Source organism: Camarhynchus parvulus, chromosome 1A (assembly GCF_901933205.1).
Source record: "Camarhynchus parvulus chromosome 1A, STF_HiC, whole genome shotgun sequence".
Classification (NCBI taxonomy): Eukaryota; Metazoa; Chordata; class Aves; order Passeriformes; family Thraupidae; genus Camarhynchus; species Camarhynchus parvulus.
The window spans coordinates 45,896,498-45,915,419 of record NC_044586.1 but is presented as its reverse complement, the minus strand read 5'-3'; the positions used below and the strand labels follow the sequence as shown (position 1 = coordinate 45,915,419).

The following is an 18,922-nucleotide window of genomic DNA, read 5'->3' as shown; positions in this document are numbered from 1 at the left end:
TGTGATCAAGATGACATTTGATCAAGATGATAAGTCACAGTTACAGCTTAACAATGCACTCCTGTCATCTGATCATGGTGCTGCAACAAGGGGTTAAATACGGGTGTGGGCTGGTGTTTAAGAGAAAGATGTATCTTGCTAAACCACAACTGTTTTCACAAGAAGTAAAAAATGTGAATATTTTATAGAAGTGTTTGAATTATAAGATATAAATCCTGAAATTGTTTTATTGCTGTAATAGATATTCAAGATTAATGCTTTGTATTTTAAAAATAACTTTTTTCCATTATTATTTGTACTGATATGTCTTAAAATATCATTTTATCAGATGGAAGAAGTTATTGAAGACATAATCAATATGGAATCAAATTTTAATGATGAAGGGATAGGTTGTTCTGAAACTCCTTTACTAATGCAAAGAACTGTAAGTATTTTGTCGATTTTCATCTTGCTTTTTATACTAGAAAGCTTCTTCAAGTGATTCAAGCACATCACAGTTCAGAAACTAAGGAATAGTATCAGTGGACTGTTCTTCTTTCTCTTCAGCTGATTGCCTTTTTGTCAATAATTATCATAGAAAAGGGCACCAGTGTGGTGACACATAGGTGTTATAAGTGGTCTGAATAGCATTTGGTTTCTAGCCCAGCAAAATGCCTGGTGCATAATCCATTGGAGTTACTGATGTCTGTGCAGTGCTAAAAATAATAAGGATAAAAAGTCTCTGGACCCTAGAAAGCCATTTAAAGCCTTGCTTAAAGATCCTTCTACCTCAACTAAAAAAAAAGTTTAAAAATCCCCATGTAATAGTTTCTATGGTACAGTGGTTTCTCCAGTGTCTTATCCAGAAGCAAGGCTCTAGTTCTGGATTTTCATACAGACAAGTTGCATTTAGTTCAATAATTTCAAGGACAAATAAGAGGAATGTTACATCTTCACAAGAATTAATTTTACAAACTTCAATTTTATGATGTCTCTTTGTGGGTAAATGTGAGTGGACTAACAAAGACTATTTATGTTTCCATATACGTTACATATTTGAAGAGGAAGGATGGAGCTCTTCTGGACATAAAACCACAAAGTGTGTTATTATTTATGAAAGTAGTACATATCAATACCTGTAATGCACTTTACAGAAGGATGTATGTTGTCCTCTCTACCATAGCTGATGTCCAGAACTGTTTGTCCTCAGGGCTTTAAACTGTGCCCCGGTAAAGGGGAGCTTCGCCCTGATGAAGGCAGGAGGATTGTCGCAGGCTTTGACAATCCGCCAAGGGCGCGTCAGGACTCAGTCAGGTGCTGGCTCTTTATCGCCCTCTGGGTGAACAGCTTTTTCCGACTTACAGAACTTCCCTGGCTCCAAAAATACCTCAGGAGACAAGACCTACTCTTCTGTGTTGCCCACTCTACAGTCCAGGATTAATGCCGATTAACATTTCCATGAACACCTGCTATTTGCATGCCAGCTACAGAACTATTGCAGCTGGACTGATTTACACATATGTCTGTACAGAACATAGCAAAGAAATGGTCCCTGGGGAGTGAATTAATATTTTGGCTCAAATTGATGTGATGAAGGGGAGGATAATTTCTGGTATGATAGCGTGGGATGGTGATGAGAGGCATGAATTCTGGGTTTTTGGTTGAAGTCATACTCCCTTCAAAACCTTTTAAAATTGGATGATGTTAATCTGTCCTAATTCCAGGTTCATTAGCCTTTATCTTCAGCCTTGAAGGACATTTGTCTCTAAAATTTATTGAATACCTTACTCTTGATGAGGAAGGAAATCTGCAATGTCTTTTAGACCTTGATGGTATTGTACTTGCAAAGATTTGGGACTCTTTAAGTGCCTCTGGGACAAGTATTTGGTATTTGGACTTCCATTTGTGCTGAGGAAATCAGCAGGCTGCTAGGTAAGCCAGGGAGTAGCACACATTTCCAAATTGCTCTGTTCAATACTGTGGCAAAATAAAGCCTGCCTTCAGCAAAGCAGGCAAACTGCATCAGAGTGAGGAAATGGAGTGGTGTCTCTGCTTCTGCTGTCTTCTCTTTTACCATTGTGTAATTTAAAAATATACAAAAGAATTAGGCATATGGAGATGATCTCAGGCATTTAGCTCATGCCACTTGGTTTTAAGCCATCTTTCAGGCAACATCCTAAATCTGCCAGCAAAATTTTGGTCATAAGCTGGGCAATAGAGAAAGATAGAGACACACGTAGAAAATAATTTTTCTATATCCAGTTTTTCATTATCACATTAAACATAATGAAATTTCTTTATCTGAGCCAAACATGTGTGTATTACAAAAGCATTGCACTAGGAGGCATGATCAAGAATGAGAGAACATCTAATTTCCCTGAGATGTGCTGGGTTTGTGCTGTACTTCAGCAAGGACCTGTAGTAGTTCCGACATCTGCACAGGGTGCCTGCTGTGGTGGCTGACACAAACATAGAGTGAGATTGCAGTGAGGCTGAGTTACCTCTGTATCTGGCTGATTTTGGCTTTCTCTTTAAAATTCTCCTGCATAATTCCTAAATATTTCCAGAATTTCTTTTTAGACTTTCCTTATTTGGGACTTGTCTTGATTTTGCAAACTGTGCAGAGTAATCTCTGAAATTCTGAAATGGACTAACTTGGTTTTCAGAATGTGGTAAAAGGCTCAGGTATTTTTTCAGCAAAATATTTTCTTGAAAAAGATAAATTCACAATGCCATTTTTCTGTCTCAGTGTTCTCAATGGCTTACTCAGTGGCTGAGTAATCTTTCCACTTTTTACAGTGCAACCTGGTGTGTGTTGCAGTGAACTAATGTTTACTTTAGTTAAGTGCACCCATGTACCATTTTAATGGCACATTAAATGAAGACATTGAATTCTGTGAGATCACTCATGTGAATAATTGCTCAAAGGCTCATTGTCTGACCCTGAATTAATGAATTACAGTTATGCATTAGTAGAATCAGAGAAGTGAAAATAAGAACATTCCTCCATCTCTCATTAAAAAAATTACAGCTTCTGAGGAGTGGATTATCTGGCTTGTGTTTGGACCCAAATTTACAATTTCATGAAACTGTCTGGTTTTGGGTGGTCATTTAAGAATTGCTTAAACTAGGCAATATTCCACCTGTCTTTCCATTGCTCTTCAGAATACCCTAATGGCAGAAACCTACTTTTTATAAGAGTCTTTTATAAGTTCAGTTAAAATGTAACACTAATTTTCCCTACATGCAAGAGGTCTTGATTCCTCTGAAAGAATTTGTAAACCAAATTATATCTTTGTTGATAAAGCATAACTGAAATAAATCATAAATATTCTTATGAACGATCATGTAATGACAACTGTTTGTTCATATGGAGAAGGTAAGATTTAATTTAAAAAAGACACCATTGAAGATGGCATCAATTTAAAGTAATTTTCCTTGTAATAATTTAGTTTTATGAAATTTTAATTAACAGACAGCAGAGTATTTGTGTATTATAAGACAATATTTTTTCTCTAAGTATATATTAGGAGCAGCAGGTTTGCTCCTGACCATATAAGAATCTTTAAAAGAAGGAAACAAATATTATATGAGTGAGTTTTAGAAGTAAACTACTGTCATGTAGGTCAGCTATGGTGACAGACATTTGAAAAGTAAATACTTTTCATTTTTATCAGTAGTTCATTCTTATTCAAAATCCTTACAGTCTATTTAACATTTTGTAGTGAATTTAAGGTATATTAGTACTTCCAAATGTTCAGAACACAGGAAGTGTAGATGTTTAGGTCTGTTAATACAAAGCATATATTACACCATCATTAATAGTTTAGGGCAGGTAGCAAAAAGCTCTGCTCTACATTACTTTTAATATCAGCAAAGAGAAAAAATTAAGAAACATATTAAAGCAGATGTTAAGAACATTAGTCACAGTGAGGAGAGGAAAGAGCAGAGTTAAAAATCAGGATCACTGTACTTTTCAAGGTGTAATTTAACAACTTGTGATCTTATGAATCACTTTGTACTAAATGTTGTTTTGCTTTGATAATATGCATATACAGCCCTAAGACTCACCAGTAAACCCAATTATCTAGCAACCACTGTATGAAAACAGTTGGCAATTTACCAGTAATTTCATTCAGAAAATAACTGTTGCAGTCCAAATAATCACTGTATAACTAGGATAATGCTCTCTGCTTGACATGCAGTCCACTAAAACTTATGGCAAAAGCATTAGGAGATTGACTGGCTTGGAATGAGAATGAAGTGACAGGAAATTTATGTTCTGCAATAGCATGGGCCTCTCTTGCACAGACCTGGGTGGGACCAGCAAGAAAAATAATTTAATCTTGTGAATGTTTTCAAGGACTCTAAGTTGCCTTTTTTTTTCTGGTGCGCAAAACATGAGCTTTCAGCACTATTTTTGAAGAAGCCTGGGGCGAGAGGCTCTGTAGCAGTTAGATGGCTGGCAATGAGAGCTGAGAAGTAGTTGCAGAGCAATGCTTCAGGCACAGCACTACCATGAAATTGGATTTCAAAAAGCCACCAGGAGAGGCCCAGCTCCTGATATGCTGAATCATTTCAGCTCCATGTTGCTGGTGCACTCAATACTGAATGACTAAACTAAATGGAGCAGTTCATTTCAGATTGGAAGAAAATTCAAAGCTACCTCATGGAAAATGTTTTCATTCAAATTTTTTTCCACATCCAGTACCAAATAAAGCCAAGAAAAAACTGTTCCCATGTTGATGTAGGAAGAAATTATTTACTGTGAGAGTGGTGAGACATTGGGATGGGTTGCCCAGGGAAGTTGTGAATGCCCCAGCCCCAGCAGTGTTCAAGGCCAGGTTTGATTAAGGCCTGGTTTGATGGGAGGTGTCCCTGCCCATGGCAGGGAGGGTTGGTACTGTATGGTTTTTAAGGTCAATACCAACCCATTAACATTTTATGATACTATGATTTATTTGTAATATTTAAGAAATGTTTTCTGTAACTATCCCCTTGAATGACCTTAGCGGCAAGAATGTTGAGAAAAGAAGAATTAAACCAGTGCCAGAGAAGGAAAGCCAAAGCACCTGGGCGAGGTGGAAGTCGGGGTTGTGCCAGCTGCGAGCTGGGGAAACAGCTGGCCAGGGGAAAGGTGGCAGCACCCTGTAAAGGTGGCATCTTGCAATGGGTCACCTCTTCAGGGAACTTTTGATTGCTGCTTCACTTTCATTTCATACACTCATAGTTCCCTATTCTACCAAGATTGGGAACTACTGTTTATTTCCAGTCTGCTTGGGAGTCAAGTCAGTGGGATTGCTTCACTTCTGCCACTCTTGCAGGAAAAGAGCTTGCGGAGAAAACCCCCAGTGCCTGCATGGCTTGCTTGTATTTGTTTTGCTCCTTTGGCATTTGGAAAAAACCTTGTGTTGTACAGGTACGGAGTACAAGTTAGATCAGGATAGGACAGATAGATGTTTTCCTTCTTTAATTTTTATGATTCTATTAACTGCAGCTGGTATAAAGTTCTGATAAAGTCTGTTAACTCTGCATTTGATTTTAGGAAGACTCTATTTATTAGTAAAAGCATGGTTCACTCTGTCTGCAAAATCTCACTGCTATTATAAGGTCTTTGAGATCACAGTTTCTCATCATGACATTAATCATTTCTATTTGTATTAATTATTTGTTAAATATTGATGGTGACCATCTGGATGGATTGCAAAAGCTGCTGTCTGTCCCATTCTCAGGAATCATACAGAAGGAAGAAATTCAAGTAGGTATACTCCAAAGTGTTTTGTTCAACAAGTGCTGCAATTACTCAGTCATGAAGTAAAGCCAGCTTTCCACTAGAGGTGCATATAGCATTGCTGATCTAGGCAGCCCCCTACTGCATAATCACAAGTACTTTTTATTTAGTGAATACTGATGTAATTTGGCAACCCTTATAAATTGATAAAATCTGCTGAAGCTCAAAACCATTTTAGAGAAAGGGCCAGAGTAAACATTAACAACCTCATTTGCTTAGGTTGGCTAACTTGAAAAGGCTGCATAACATCAATGAAAATGCTTTGTCAATCCATTCTACACTAGATTAGTCTTAAAGTCCAAGGAAGAATCAAAGTTCACCTAAGTATATAAACTTCTGTCTAGCACTCTCTGGTATCATTTACATGTTTAACAAACAAGAAAGATGAAGGAGAAGGAAAAGTCTGTAGCTATTGAGGAAATAATAGACGCCTCAAAAATAAAACTGGTGAGCAAATATTTTCTTTGTCTTCCTTCAATACTATAAAAGTGTTAGGTAGGAAATTGTGTCTTTCAGTTGCTTCAGTTGCAAAAAAATTACCTATGAAAAGTACAAATTCAGAACTCCTCAGGCCTGTTTCCTGCAGCTGGAAGTATCTTTTGTTATCACTGCCACTGCTGTTTTGAATGTCATGCGAAAGTCAGATGAAGGCTTGCTTTTGGTATTTCACACAATTTAGTAGTTTGAGGTGGAAATGGGCAGTGTACAGCCCTCTTGCCTGCACAATTTACCTCATGCTGTAGGAAAGGTCTTCACAGAAAAGGGCATGCATTACTTTGGGTCAGGAGAAAAACTGTGATCTACTTTTACATAGCTGCAGCATTCAAAAGCTGTGCAAAATGACCAAAAAGCTCAGCTCTGTCTCTGGCACACTAACAGACCAGTGTCTACTAATCCTTCTCTATTTTGGGGGTAGAGCTCTGGCTAAAGGGAGGTAAAAGACTCGATTTTCATGCAACTGTAGTAAAGTTTCCATAACTCTGAAACTAAGAGAAATTTTCTTTTTTCTTCTCTGGTTTCCGCTTTCTAAAAGGTAATTTTCTTTCCTCTTCTCTGGTTTCCTCTTTCTAAAAGGTAAACATACAGAAATGAAAGTATTATTCAAAAATATACAGTTGTTTGTATGCAAGTACCTTTTACAAACATGGTCTTTATCGCAGACCTTAACATTTGTTTAACAGCAGTAAGAAAAAAGAATAGTTAAAACAGGTTTCTCTCCCAGAATTCCTTATTAATTCCAAGCCCCTGTGCAGCAGGATCTGCCAGCAAATTCCTGCTGTTTGGGACCACCAAGAAGATTTTGTTTTATCCCAAAGCCTCTGCTGCATCTTGTGTTGTCCTCTGTATACAGCAATGCAAGACTTGAAGTCCTTAAGATGTGGCAGGCCATAAAGAAGATTTATATTTATCTCACTGCTGTCTGCAGCATACAGGTTATGATGCCTTCTGGAGAGAAACTTTATGAATTTCTGTCAATGGCATTTACATAGGTTGAATAAAAGACTTGTGAGCTCAGAGGCAACAATGGTGGCTACTTTGTTCTCCAGGTGCAGTCCAGCTTTTTACTGCAAGACAAAACTGCCTTGTGCAAAACAAGGATTTCTTGTCCATTTTCATACATACACTTCCAAAAGTACAACTTTAATTATCATCTTAGCGCTTCCTTTTCCATCAGCCTAGGCCTTCAATGCCCTTTAATATATGTGCAAAGTAGTTTATTAAGTAGCTATTTACACTATATTTAAATTTATATTTATACATATTTATATTTACACTAGAAATATGCATTTGTGAATTTATCTGAAATCAAACACTACAGAAAGGATTTTCAACCAAAATGAAATTCTGCATGGTACACCCATGTGGAAACACTAGAACACAGAAACCTTACTGCAATATGTTCAGAGACTTAGGTGTTAGATAACATCTCAGAGGACATAGTATAAAGCATAAAATATATTGAGTGTATGATAGAAATAAATGTCTTTTTCACTTCTCCCTCAGTCTTATTTTTCCACTTTTTTTGGTGCTTTTCATTGCTTTTAGAGGGAGAATTTAAATGATTTGATATATGCATTTACATGCTGTATCCAACAAAATTGAAGTAAGGCGGAATCAGGAATTAGTGCATTAACTGGTGTTACTTGTGAATTAATAGTAAAATAGCTAAAGATCTATCATTTAATTGGCATCTTTTGTTTTCAGAACCTGGGGTCTTGTGGGCAGTACTCTTATGAATTGATTTCCAGCTGCAAGTTGGATGATGACATTATCACAGCATCACTTAACTTCTGGACGGTGTCTGTTAATTTTGTGGTCAGAAAAGTAAGAAAAAGCTAACAACATACAATGAAAAGGCAGTAATTGAAAGGGCATGTACATCATGCAAAGGGTCGATTCTCCAGAAAATTCCTTTGCTTGGTCATATTTGATCAGACATTTATCTAGACAATGGACTTCTAAGTATATGACCAGGGCAGAAATGTACTATGACTGGAATATGAAGAGAGTTCATTTTTCTCTGATGAATAATGAACCACCTTGATAATCATTATTGGATGATAAAAAATGAACCAGTTTTCATGCATAATATATAATATCTGATATAATATATCTGAACATTAAGTCCCTGCTTGAGGATTGTGTAATTATGAAACATATTAAAGATAAATATAGAAGAGGATACAATTTTTTCAGATGAAAACAAATCTGAGAAGGATAGTATTTTCTGTTAGTCTCTTTGCATAATAGAAAGAGAAACTGGAGCATTTTTAGTTGTTATAGCTGAAGATCATTTGTACTCAAATATAAGTATTTTTTATTGCAATTGAGAAAGGACAAGAATAGCTGCAAATGGGATCTTCTATATTCTGAGAACAGCTTCTTTGGCAATTGATAGTGCAAACACATCCTTAAAAATAAAAAGGATAGCGCAGCTTATGTTCAACTTTCTTCAAGCTGAAGCAATTGAGAAAGAAAGCTGAACCCTAGTCTTTCCAGCACAGTATTTGTATTGACAAGATTATGCATCCTGTCTGCGATACATTTGAAAAGACCAAAAGTCACAATTTATTAAAACACACATTGAAGATACAAGAACTGCCCCAGTTTTCCCCTTGTCGAAACCTGCAAAAACCCATTATACCAGGTATTGTTATTTAGAAAATGGATTTGTTAATATTTGTTAATATACTTTTATTGATCAACTCACTAATTGGCCAAATTCATTGCACATTTTGAGGTCAATCTGTGAACTTGAGAGATTGAAAAAGGGTTTTGTTTACCTGTCATGAATAAATTTTAAAGGCATGACAAGCAATCAACTGTGTTTTTATGTTTGGTACCCCAGTATCACAAACACAAACTTTTATGGCATATGTGAAGGGAACTGTGGACACAATTCCATATTGAGATTTTTGTATTTGGGATGCATGTATGGATAATAATCTAAACATTGTGCAAAATTCCTACTTTTGTGGGTTTTTTTTCCTTTAACTAAAATGATTAAGCAAGAAACACATTGAAATAGATGGGTACTAAATTTTTTTGTGGCTAAGAAGAAGTAGCCTCATTTTACAAAACTGTTCCTTGAAGTGTTGCTATCAATTAAGCTCGTGAAAACATGATTTAAGTGGGATATATTTAGGGGTGGGAAATGATAAAATATTGCACTAATCTTTTGTTTTAGATGCAGTCTGAGTGAGTACCAATTTTTACCAAGAAACAAAACAAATTTTCTCTTGTAGATACAGTACTCAACCTTTCAGGTTAGGCAGCTAGCTTCTAGTGACAAGTAAAGCCCCATGTGCTGTGGTTCCCTGTTAGGTTTGCCAAGTCTGCAGGTGCAGTACAGGCCATCTGACCATGTGTAATAGGGTCAATGATCAGAATGGTCTGCACAGCACAGCAGCTGCTGCAGAAACGTGCCACACACTGCTACTGCAGGAAACAGGCACTCTTGGTGGGTTGTTTGTCTGCTGTTATTAACCCTGGAAAAAGGATAGCAAAGGAAGTTCCTGCTAGCAGGACTGTTCCTGCTACTTGCTTCCCACTTGCCTCTTTTCATGAGCACTTCTGATCCAGGCAGAATGAAGATGTGTGGTAGAGGCAGTCTGGTCCTGACCTTTGTGTTCTCTGGGAACATCCTGACCTTTCCAATCACACTTGGGCTTGTGAGTGTGACTGTGGGGAAGTGACCCCCTTGGAGAAATGGCAGCTGGACAACAGGACAGGCTATCCTGTTTTCTGTTTGCAGGTTCCTCAGGGGAAAGCAGGCTGGCTGATGAACTGTTTTGACCTGTCAGGACAGTCCAGATACCTTTTATGAAGAGCTCTTGATATCTTAGGGTTTGGCCATTTTAGATGACTAGAACATGCCAGGTGTCTGCTTTTTAAAGATAAACACACCCTCCATCATCCTTTGGGTTTATGGAGAGCTGTTTCCTAACGGAATTAATCTTTTTTAGCTAGTCCTGCATATCCAAGGTTTGCTGTTGACAACCTTGTGTGTGAACACATTTTAGTAAAATGCAGTACAGGTTATTTAGAAAGTAACTGGACAGAATTCCTTTCAGGCTAAGGAGCAAGCTAAAGAGAAAATAAAGTTTTTCTATTTAAAATTAAAAATATATTAATGAAGTGCACCAATAACCAATCCTCGATCTCAGTTTACCTAATATTATCATTAGTGATCTTGGAACAAAAAGATACATTTATGCTGATGAAATTTACTGAAGTAGCAAAAGTAAAAATATTGCCAATACAAAGAAGGATGAGGGTATCATAGAGGAAGAATTATATGACTGTGATGACAGAATAGTCTAAATGGACGGAATGTAATAGTACTGAGTGGAAGATCATTCATTTAAATACTAATAACAGGAATGTCTGCAGTAAGTTGAGAACTCATTAACTGGAGTTGACAGAAAAAGATCTGGTTACATTAGTTGTTCAGGGGATAACTACAAGCCATCAAAATGATGGGATGGCATAAAGGAGATAAATATGATCTTAGTATCCATCATGAGACTGATTTCCAAGAGACATGAGGAAATATCCAGTGTGGGATTTGCTGGTCACGAAACTCTTTGAATAGGCAAAAAATATATAGGCAAAAAAGGTGTCCACCCTTCAGAAAAACTAATTCAAAGCAGAAAAGGTAGAGACAGGCTCTTGTTAGAACATGTCATTGCATGGGAAGTCTGTCTGAAGAACCACAGCCTGTCCCATTTAGCAAAGCAAAGTCTCAAAGGATCTATGTTCACTCCCAGTAGTCACCTGGTGGGAGACAACATTAAACAATGATATATATGTTAAAGGAACACAAAACAAAATAAAGTTTGTCTACAAATGGAAATAAAAGATAAGCTTTTTGACAATAATTTGCAATCAGTCAACTTTTTTAACATACTCCAAATAAAAACAATTGGGGATGTGAAACCTAATTGATTTTAGACAGAGCATTATTGGCTCATGAACTAGATTATGTAATGATATGTTAAATGAAACTCAAGGTCCAGGAAATGCTTTTTAGTCCAGGCTGGGAATTACCATTTTCAGCAGAATTCTCAAATTAAGAAAATTCTAGATTTGGAAAAGGTTGTTCTGTTATTTTCTAGTTTGGCAACACTCACTGTGATACAACCATGATCCTTACAGACTCGAATTGTACTGTAAGACAAACACATTTTGCAAAGATTAGTCAAAATGGAAAAATACTGAAATAATATGTGATTATACAAGTAAACACTTTTGTGACATAGACCTGTTCAGGGACTAGATGTGAATTGGCATAGACAACCTGTATTGGTATATTTTTATTTCTGCATTCAAAATCCTTCTCTTGGAAAATATGGAAATGCTAAGTCTTCCTTAAAATTACATGATATTTACCAACAGCTTTCATGCTATAAGATTTGGAATACCATATAATTTCCTTTCATAAGGCAATGTCTTTCACGTTATGTTTTCCTTTATAAAACCTCCCCAAACTTAGTATTAGAGACTGCAAATTGTAATCAAAGCTGTCCATTGCTAGTCATCCATGCTGTTAATAAACCTTTAGTATTTGCTACACAATCCTGCCTGCACAGCAGTTCAGACCCAAGTATTGAACACAGCAATCTTCTCTCGATGAGACCTCCATAGGACTTCCCCTGGACACTGTCAGCAAGCACAAGGTCACAGGTGCCTGTGAGGTGTATTCACTCAGGTAGTCCAGCTGAAGTTTGCTTTTATAATTGGTCTAAGCTTCAAAGTTGAGTATCTTTCAGGACTGAACCCCATGAATGGAAATTCTCATGTTCCAGTCAGCGCACAGGCATTGAAGATCCCATGACACTTTATACAAAAGGAAGAATGTTAACCCCAGTGTCCTTGCCAAATGCTAACTTCGTTAATTACAGCCTGCTTTCTTCAATGCTCCTTGCAGTTTTAATTAGAAATTGTATTATTCTCTTCCTGTACTACATTGTCACTGGTTATTCCCAGTTAACCATTTGCTGTGCTAAAGGTTGTTGATCTTTTATCCAAAGCTGGCTGTATTTCAGAAGTGGGAAAGATGGCTTATTATATTCTGCTATTTTTAATATTTCTGTTCTCATTCCTTATGAACCACTTGCATTTAAATTCCTTGAAATATATACATAAACATAAGTATAATGAATGCAAGGTTTGGAAATTATGTGACTTACAAGGGCTTCTCAGAACAACACAGGTGTGAACCAACATGACACCTGCAAGATAAATGGTTTGCTGGTACCTAGGAATTTTCATACCCAAAACCCTGTGTTTCCACATCTAAATTGAAAACCACAACATGCTTTTGATATGGTGCAATCAGCTGGATTTTTAAAGTTTTTTGGGATTCATCAAGTTTCACAGCGCTATAGAATTGTAAGATCATCATTGTACACATATTGTATAATTGTGCCATTTTAGGTGATTTGTACCTTTAGTAACATTGTGTTGAATTTTTGTGAAATTATGTGTGTATGTATATATATATGAACTTATCTTTTAATGTAGGCCTGGAGGCTATTTGAAGCCTCAGCACTGCAACAACTTTCCTTGCTTAAACACTAGAAGCAATAAATTGCATTACGATGTATGGAATTTTGGTACACATCCAAACAGCTGGATATATTTTGACTCACAATTTCTATAACATATTGTGTTATATATTTTGATTTTATAATTTGAAAATTAGTTACTTACAGATGTCTACATTTCTAAAAGGACTTCCTGTTTTGTCAGACAAAAAGTATATTTCCTCATGTCGTATCAAAATCAGCCAATTTCTACTATAAGATTGCTCAGTGTTCGGTAACATCAGCAAAGAAATTCCTTGGAACTTTCTATACTTGATATCAAAGCAGAGCAAATTCAGGTAGACAGTTTCAACAAAATACTTTGACATATTTTTGACTGTATATTATAAAAGTCTCTGGTAATCAGAACAATTATTAATTTTAAAGGAAGTCTTTCTTATGCGATTTTTAATGTAAGAGTTTATTTGGAGACTTTCACATTAGGAGCCCAGTGAGATTGCTTGAGAAGGTACACATGGGAGGCCTGCAACATTCACCCCAAACTTTCTTCAGAGTCAAGAATAAGGGACAGAGATCATTCAGTTCATTTGGACACACTCAGGTGTCCAAAACAGGTCACATTAATAACTTTCTATTTCTTCTCCTGATCCTGAATCCTGACACTGAGAATTATATCTTGCACAATAATTCATAGCAGATTTTTTGTGTTAACTATGAATGAGTGTGTCAAAGGGAGACCACCAGTGGCCATATCTACAAAGCCACTTATCTGTCATAGTGGCCATTGCAAAATAATTCAGATTTCTACTAAATTCACAGAAGAAAGTGACAGTTGATAGTGTAATTGGCAGTAACTTTCCATAACATCTCTTGTCATCTGTGTCAAGATGACAGGCCTGTTGTTTGTCCATCTGCCTTCTGGCCCGCCTTGTAGATGGGCACCACATTTACTCCAATAACTGTGACCTTCTCAGTTAGTCAGGACTTCTGGTGAATGACTCAAGATGACTCAGTGAGCTCTTCTTCCAGCTCTCTCAGGGCCCTCAGGTGAATTTCAGACTTTAGAAATTTAAGTAGACTTTAGAAATTTCACTATCTTTCAAGGAAAAATTTGAATTTCTGTCCGAAAATTAGAACTAATCCATTAAGTATCTCATGTTTGTATCAAGCTTTGGTTTACATGCCTGTTTTTTTAATTAATGGCATTGATAATCTACTCAATTGAAGATTGCCGCCAGTGTCATGCAAACTATTGAACTTATGTACACAGCTGTGTGAACTATGTAAAGAATGACACATACGTGTTTCTCATTTCTTAGATTATTTATTAATTATATTATTTTCAGTGGTTAATATTCCCTAACTTTTCCCAAAAACAGAGGCCTAAGTCATAGAACAGCCTTGCCAAAGTCCACTGGAACCTGGATGTGCAGGAGTGTAGGAGTCACATTGACTCTCAATTTTTTTATGTCATTCTGTTTTCATATCATTTGAATAAATCAAATTCATTTACATGAATATAGGAAGTAATTAAACATGATGAGAGCTAATATGAGTTCACTCTTGTAATGTCTTTGTTCCTATCACTGGAACAAAGAAAATGCAAAGGTAAAACTGCAGTGAATTCTGTAAGACTTGTCAGTTTACCCCTCAAATGAAACAAAGGTATCTAACGTGAGAATGTTCTTAGCATTCAAATCCTGCATCTTGAACTAAGCTTGTTCTGAGTAATACTCATCTGAATTCCAAACATTCTTTAAAAAAGTATTTTCATTGAGAGATCAAATGTATAAGCAGATTTTCAAAACTGACTTGGTGTTGTGATTTCTAATGGTATTCAAGAATTTTCAGTTTTCCTAAGTAATAAAACTCTTGTTTAAAAATGAGCATGTTACTTATATGTGTTCAATAAGAAATCTGATTGCTTCATTTCACAGTATGTGATAGAACTGGGAGACTTTACCTCAAACTAGATTCTCGGATTATCTAGTAAATTATTAGTTAATTTAACAAAATCATTATTTAAAAATAAAGCTAGTTTAAAATTCCAGTTTTAACGTAAAATACAGGGAGCACTGCCATGTAAAAACTTCACACTGAGCATGTAATTGGGAAAATTGTCTCCATTCAAAGTAACTTGTGATGAAACTCACAGTCGCTACAAAAAGAGAAATTACAAGAGTCTGAAAAAAGAGAAATTACAAGAGTCTGATTCCCAGCAGACCTATGGTTGGTGTCTTGATGACCTGTCTGGAAAATTCCAGGTTGTTTCAGGATCCATAGCTGATGGGCAAATCTGTAAAAACACATATTCTTGTCTATGAAAAACAATTTTCTTAAATGACTCCTAATTTCCTTTCATGCTTTACTGTCTCAAGTCAGTGTTTGTATCCACATATTTTTCACCTACTTTTAAATCCTTTTGGGGTTTCTGGTGTTTTTCTTTTGTTTATTTTTGGATTTATTTTCTCTTGGCCATGTGGACCCAAAATCAGTTTCTAAATCCTTGAGGGTTGACCACAAAAAACCCCAAAGATGTCAGTACAAATTTTATATGCATGACTAAAAAAGCCAAAAAAGTTTTTCTTTTACTGCAAAGGATCAATGCTGGAAGATTGGTTGTAGGGTCATAAAAACTGAGCAAAGCCTGAACTGTTCTTCAGTAAACTTTTGCATATTTTACAGTTTTTTCAAATGTGTAAACTTAGTCAAATAAAGGTAATTGTACAATTACCTGAAATCCACATACTTTAGCCTTACTTTTCTTAGTGTGCATTCTATGGGCTTATTTAAATAATATTATATTTTTTAAGGTAATAAGGATACTGGTATACATGGTTGTACATTATTAATGTTAAAACCATTAGGTTAACTGGTCTGTCCTGACAGCAGTACAGTTCCTTTCTTCAAAGTATATTCTCTGATGTTCTGTCCACTCTAATTTTAACTCTTACATATAACTAGGTCCCTGAATATATTGCTGGACCAGGCCCTGTATGAGGTTCCAATTCAGAGTTTAGAGTTGTGGTTAAAAAATTCATATTGGAGAGTATGGTCAAAATCAGCATGGTAAAGTTGACTTTCAACCTAATGGATATTTGAAGTGCAGACATGGCGACACTGGATTTAGAAAATACAATTTGGAAGCAGCTGTAGATCTAAAGCCCACACAAATGTCACCTGTAGAAAAATGGCAGACAGTGACTCTTTGCCTTCAATTTTAGTTAATATTATGTGACAGGAATCCTTCCCTTTAGATATATGCACATATACTCCTTCTAAAGAAGACCAGACTCATATTTAAAGATATTTTCTCCTTGCGTGCATAATTTTTTTAAAAAAGTCAAGTCTTTTACTTATTTTAATTTTTTTTCCTCATTCTTCTTTCCTTCCCTACCCCTTAAGCTATCTAGCAGCATTTTGGATATATATAACAGTGACCAGGGGATGGCACCAGCTAATATGGGTCTCACAAATGCTTCTTGCCCAGCTAATCTACCAGTAAAAAGGGAGCTCACAGGTAAAAACTCTGAGATTTTAGTATATAACTGCATAGGTGATGGTGTGTCTCTTAAAAGTTGAATCTTATCCATGAAAAAGATATCCATAATTAAATTCCTAAGAATTTTCAGTCTCTGGTTTCATTTAAGAAAAACAACAAAGATAAATGAGAAATGTTTTCTTTCTGTTCTTCTCTTTAGAAATTCAGAAACCATGTTTCCCCCTGTTTCTATGAACATTGTGCTTCTAAAAAACCTTAATATTTTAGAAAACAGTATATTCTTCCACATGTTGGCTTCTGACCAACAATATAAATTATTATCATCCATTAAATTTGTTCCAGGGTAGAACAAATAGTTCTTTTAAAACTTTACAATAAGGCTATTCAAGGTAAAGCTATATTAGTGGATTACGAACTTTAAAAGTTACATTCAATTAATCCAAAGAATGCTAAAAATCATGTACAGTTTGTTAATGTCACTCAGAGGAAACAGTGAGTTTATTAAATATCTTACAAATATGATTAACTCTTGCATTATGGGATATAGAAAATCCATATTCACTTTAGTGTATTGTAAGTTTTATCCTGATGTAAAATACAGGAAACTGGAGAAAAATACCCCTCCATAGCATTTCTATATTCTTAAATTTGAAAAAAGTACCATAAAAAATGTTAAGCAACCTGCCAGACTTGCTTAAAATTTAGTACTGGTAGAATAAAGATTTGTCTATGATCTGTTTTAATAATAAAAAAATGTAATGCAGTAAAAGGACTGGAAATCTGGTCTCTGTGACAAGAGGCCATTTTCAGAAGATGAAAGAAGTACTGGAATTGCATTTTAAGGACTATTTTAATAAATGTTACTTTCTGTCAGAAGCAGATACAAGAGCAATGGCAAAGGAGAGACAAAAAAAGGATAACCACAATCTCAGTAAGTATATGTTCATCTTCCATCTCATTACATGGAATGTATGGAGAATGCAAAACCATGATACATTAGCTACCACATCTCTGCTCTTCTTTTAGACCAGCCTCTCAGCAGGCCAACTCAGACTACAAAAACAGCTGACCATAAAGTTTTCTTTCTTGAAATTATTTTATGTCTCTGACTTTTGTCTTTCAAAACACTTTGATACTACAATTAATTTATTTCCATGTAATCTCCTGCTATTATTTTTCCATAGTAGCACACTTTACTTGATGTTTTCTCTAAGAATTACAGTGCAAAGCAGACAAGAAGGAAGCAGGTTATGAGAAAAACAACACTGAAAATTCAGTCTTCACACCATATTTACTGAAGCGCCAAAGCAAGAGGCTTTCCTACTCCATCTCTTTATGGGTGATAGGGTAGGAAAAAAAATTGCATCAGACAACTTCTAAGTGGTTGCTAACCTCTTAAAGTTATTGAAATAGTATGTCACCAAAAGAGATCAGTGCAGGACTTTGTGAGACTCGCCAGTGTTCTGACTCTGCCACACAAGCCCCACAACCCCTGTCATCTGGGATACACTTCTGTTTCCTTTATGGATAACAGTGCAGATATGTACAGATGATAGGCATGCTGGTTTTAGAGGAATAGTCTTAAAACTGTTGTGAAATTAAAATCTTAATGAAATTCATAGTTCAGTGTCTAAATATTAGAATTAAAAAAATTAAAAAAAATTAGTTTATATAGAATAGAAAAAAACCCCCATCATTTTAATTACTGGGAAATTGCCTATAAAATGTCATAATTTTTCCCTCTAAAGCATAATTGGAAACAAAAAGGCTGCAAGATTCTTTTTGGAAAGTGTTGAATAAAGCAGTTAAAATTTTCAAGTTCTCCTTTCCAGTTCTTCCAACAGAAATAGTATGGGAATTGGATTAAATTATCCTTATGAATCACTTCCAACTTGAGATACTCTATGATTCCATATATTTAAACCTAAATTAGTAATTAGTTAATAGCCACTATTTATATCTTTATTATCTTACTTCTGTCTTGTTTCTCTGGCTATTTGATTTCCAATAATCAAAGAGGGATTTATGGCTTTACTTGCATGAAATTACATACCTGAAAGTATACATCCACTGGCACTGGTGCTAGCAATCACTGTGGACAATATTCTGCTACTTAGAATTTCCAGAAGGCATCCTTATGTCTGTCTGTAATTTTTTTTTTTTTGGGTTACAGGCAGGACATGAAGGTTTTTAGATGTGTTGCTAGCATATAATCTCTGAAATGCCAGTGCAGCTGCTTTCTGTCTTGTTAGGGCAGAAATGGGGAGTTTTGCTGGACTAAGAAAGAGGGTGGGTAGAAGTTACCTGGAGCTACAAGGGGAAATAGAGGCTCATCATAGATACATCAGGGATGCCATGTCTTACTATTGCCTCCACTGTTTGCTTTGGCTTATCACAGTCCTTCCTGATCCCAGAAGAAATGTCTGAGAACGTTCCCTCACCACTGGCAGCTAAACTGAAGGGCACTGCAGACAGGCAGCATCTGTTTTGCTGGGCTCCTGGTGTTCACTGCAGAGCTCAAAGGCTCTCTGGACATAGCTCTGCTGTCTAAAGGCTTGGACATAGTCATGCATTGCCTATAAAGGCTTTATCAGTGTGATT

General features: G+C 36.0%; 1 protein-coding gene across 1 annotated transcript in view; it reads left to right on the top strand.

Moving 5' to 3' along the window:
• The window catches only part of TFEC (transcription factor EC), an 86,646-nt gene that overhangs the window by 55,533 nt on the left and 12,191 nt on the right, over positions 1-18,922 (top strand). The window contains exons 3-5 of the mRNA XM_030960170.1: positions 329-424; positions 16,225-16,339; positions 17,196-17,252. Of these exons, the coding sequence (XP_030816030.1) occupies positions 329-424; positions 16,225-16,339; positions 17,196-17,252 (268 nt within the window). The remainder of the gene's footprint in view (positions 1-328; positions 425-16,224; positions 16,340-17,195; positions 17,253-18,922) is intronic.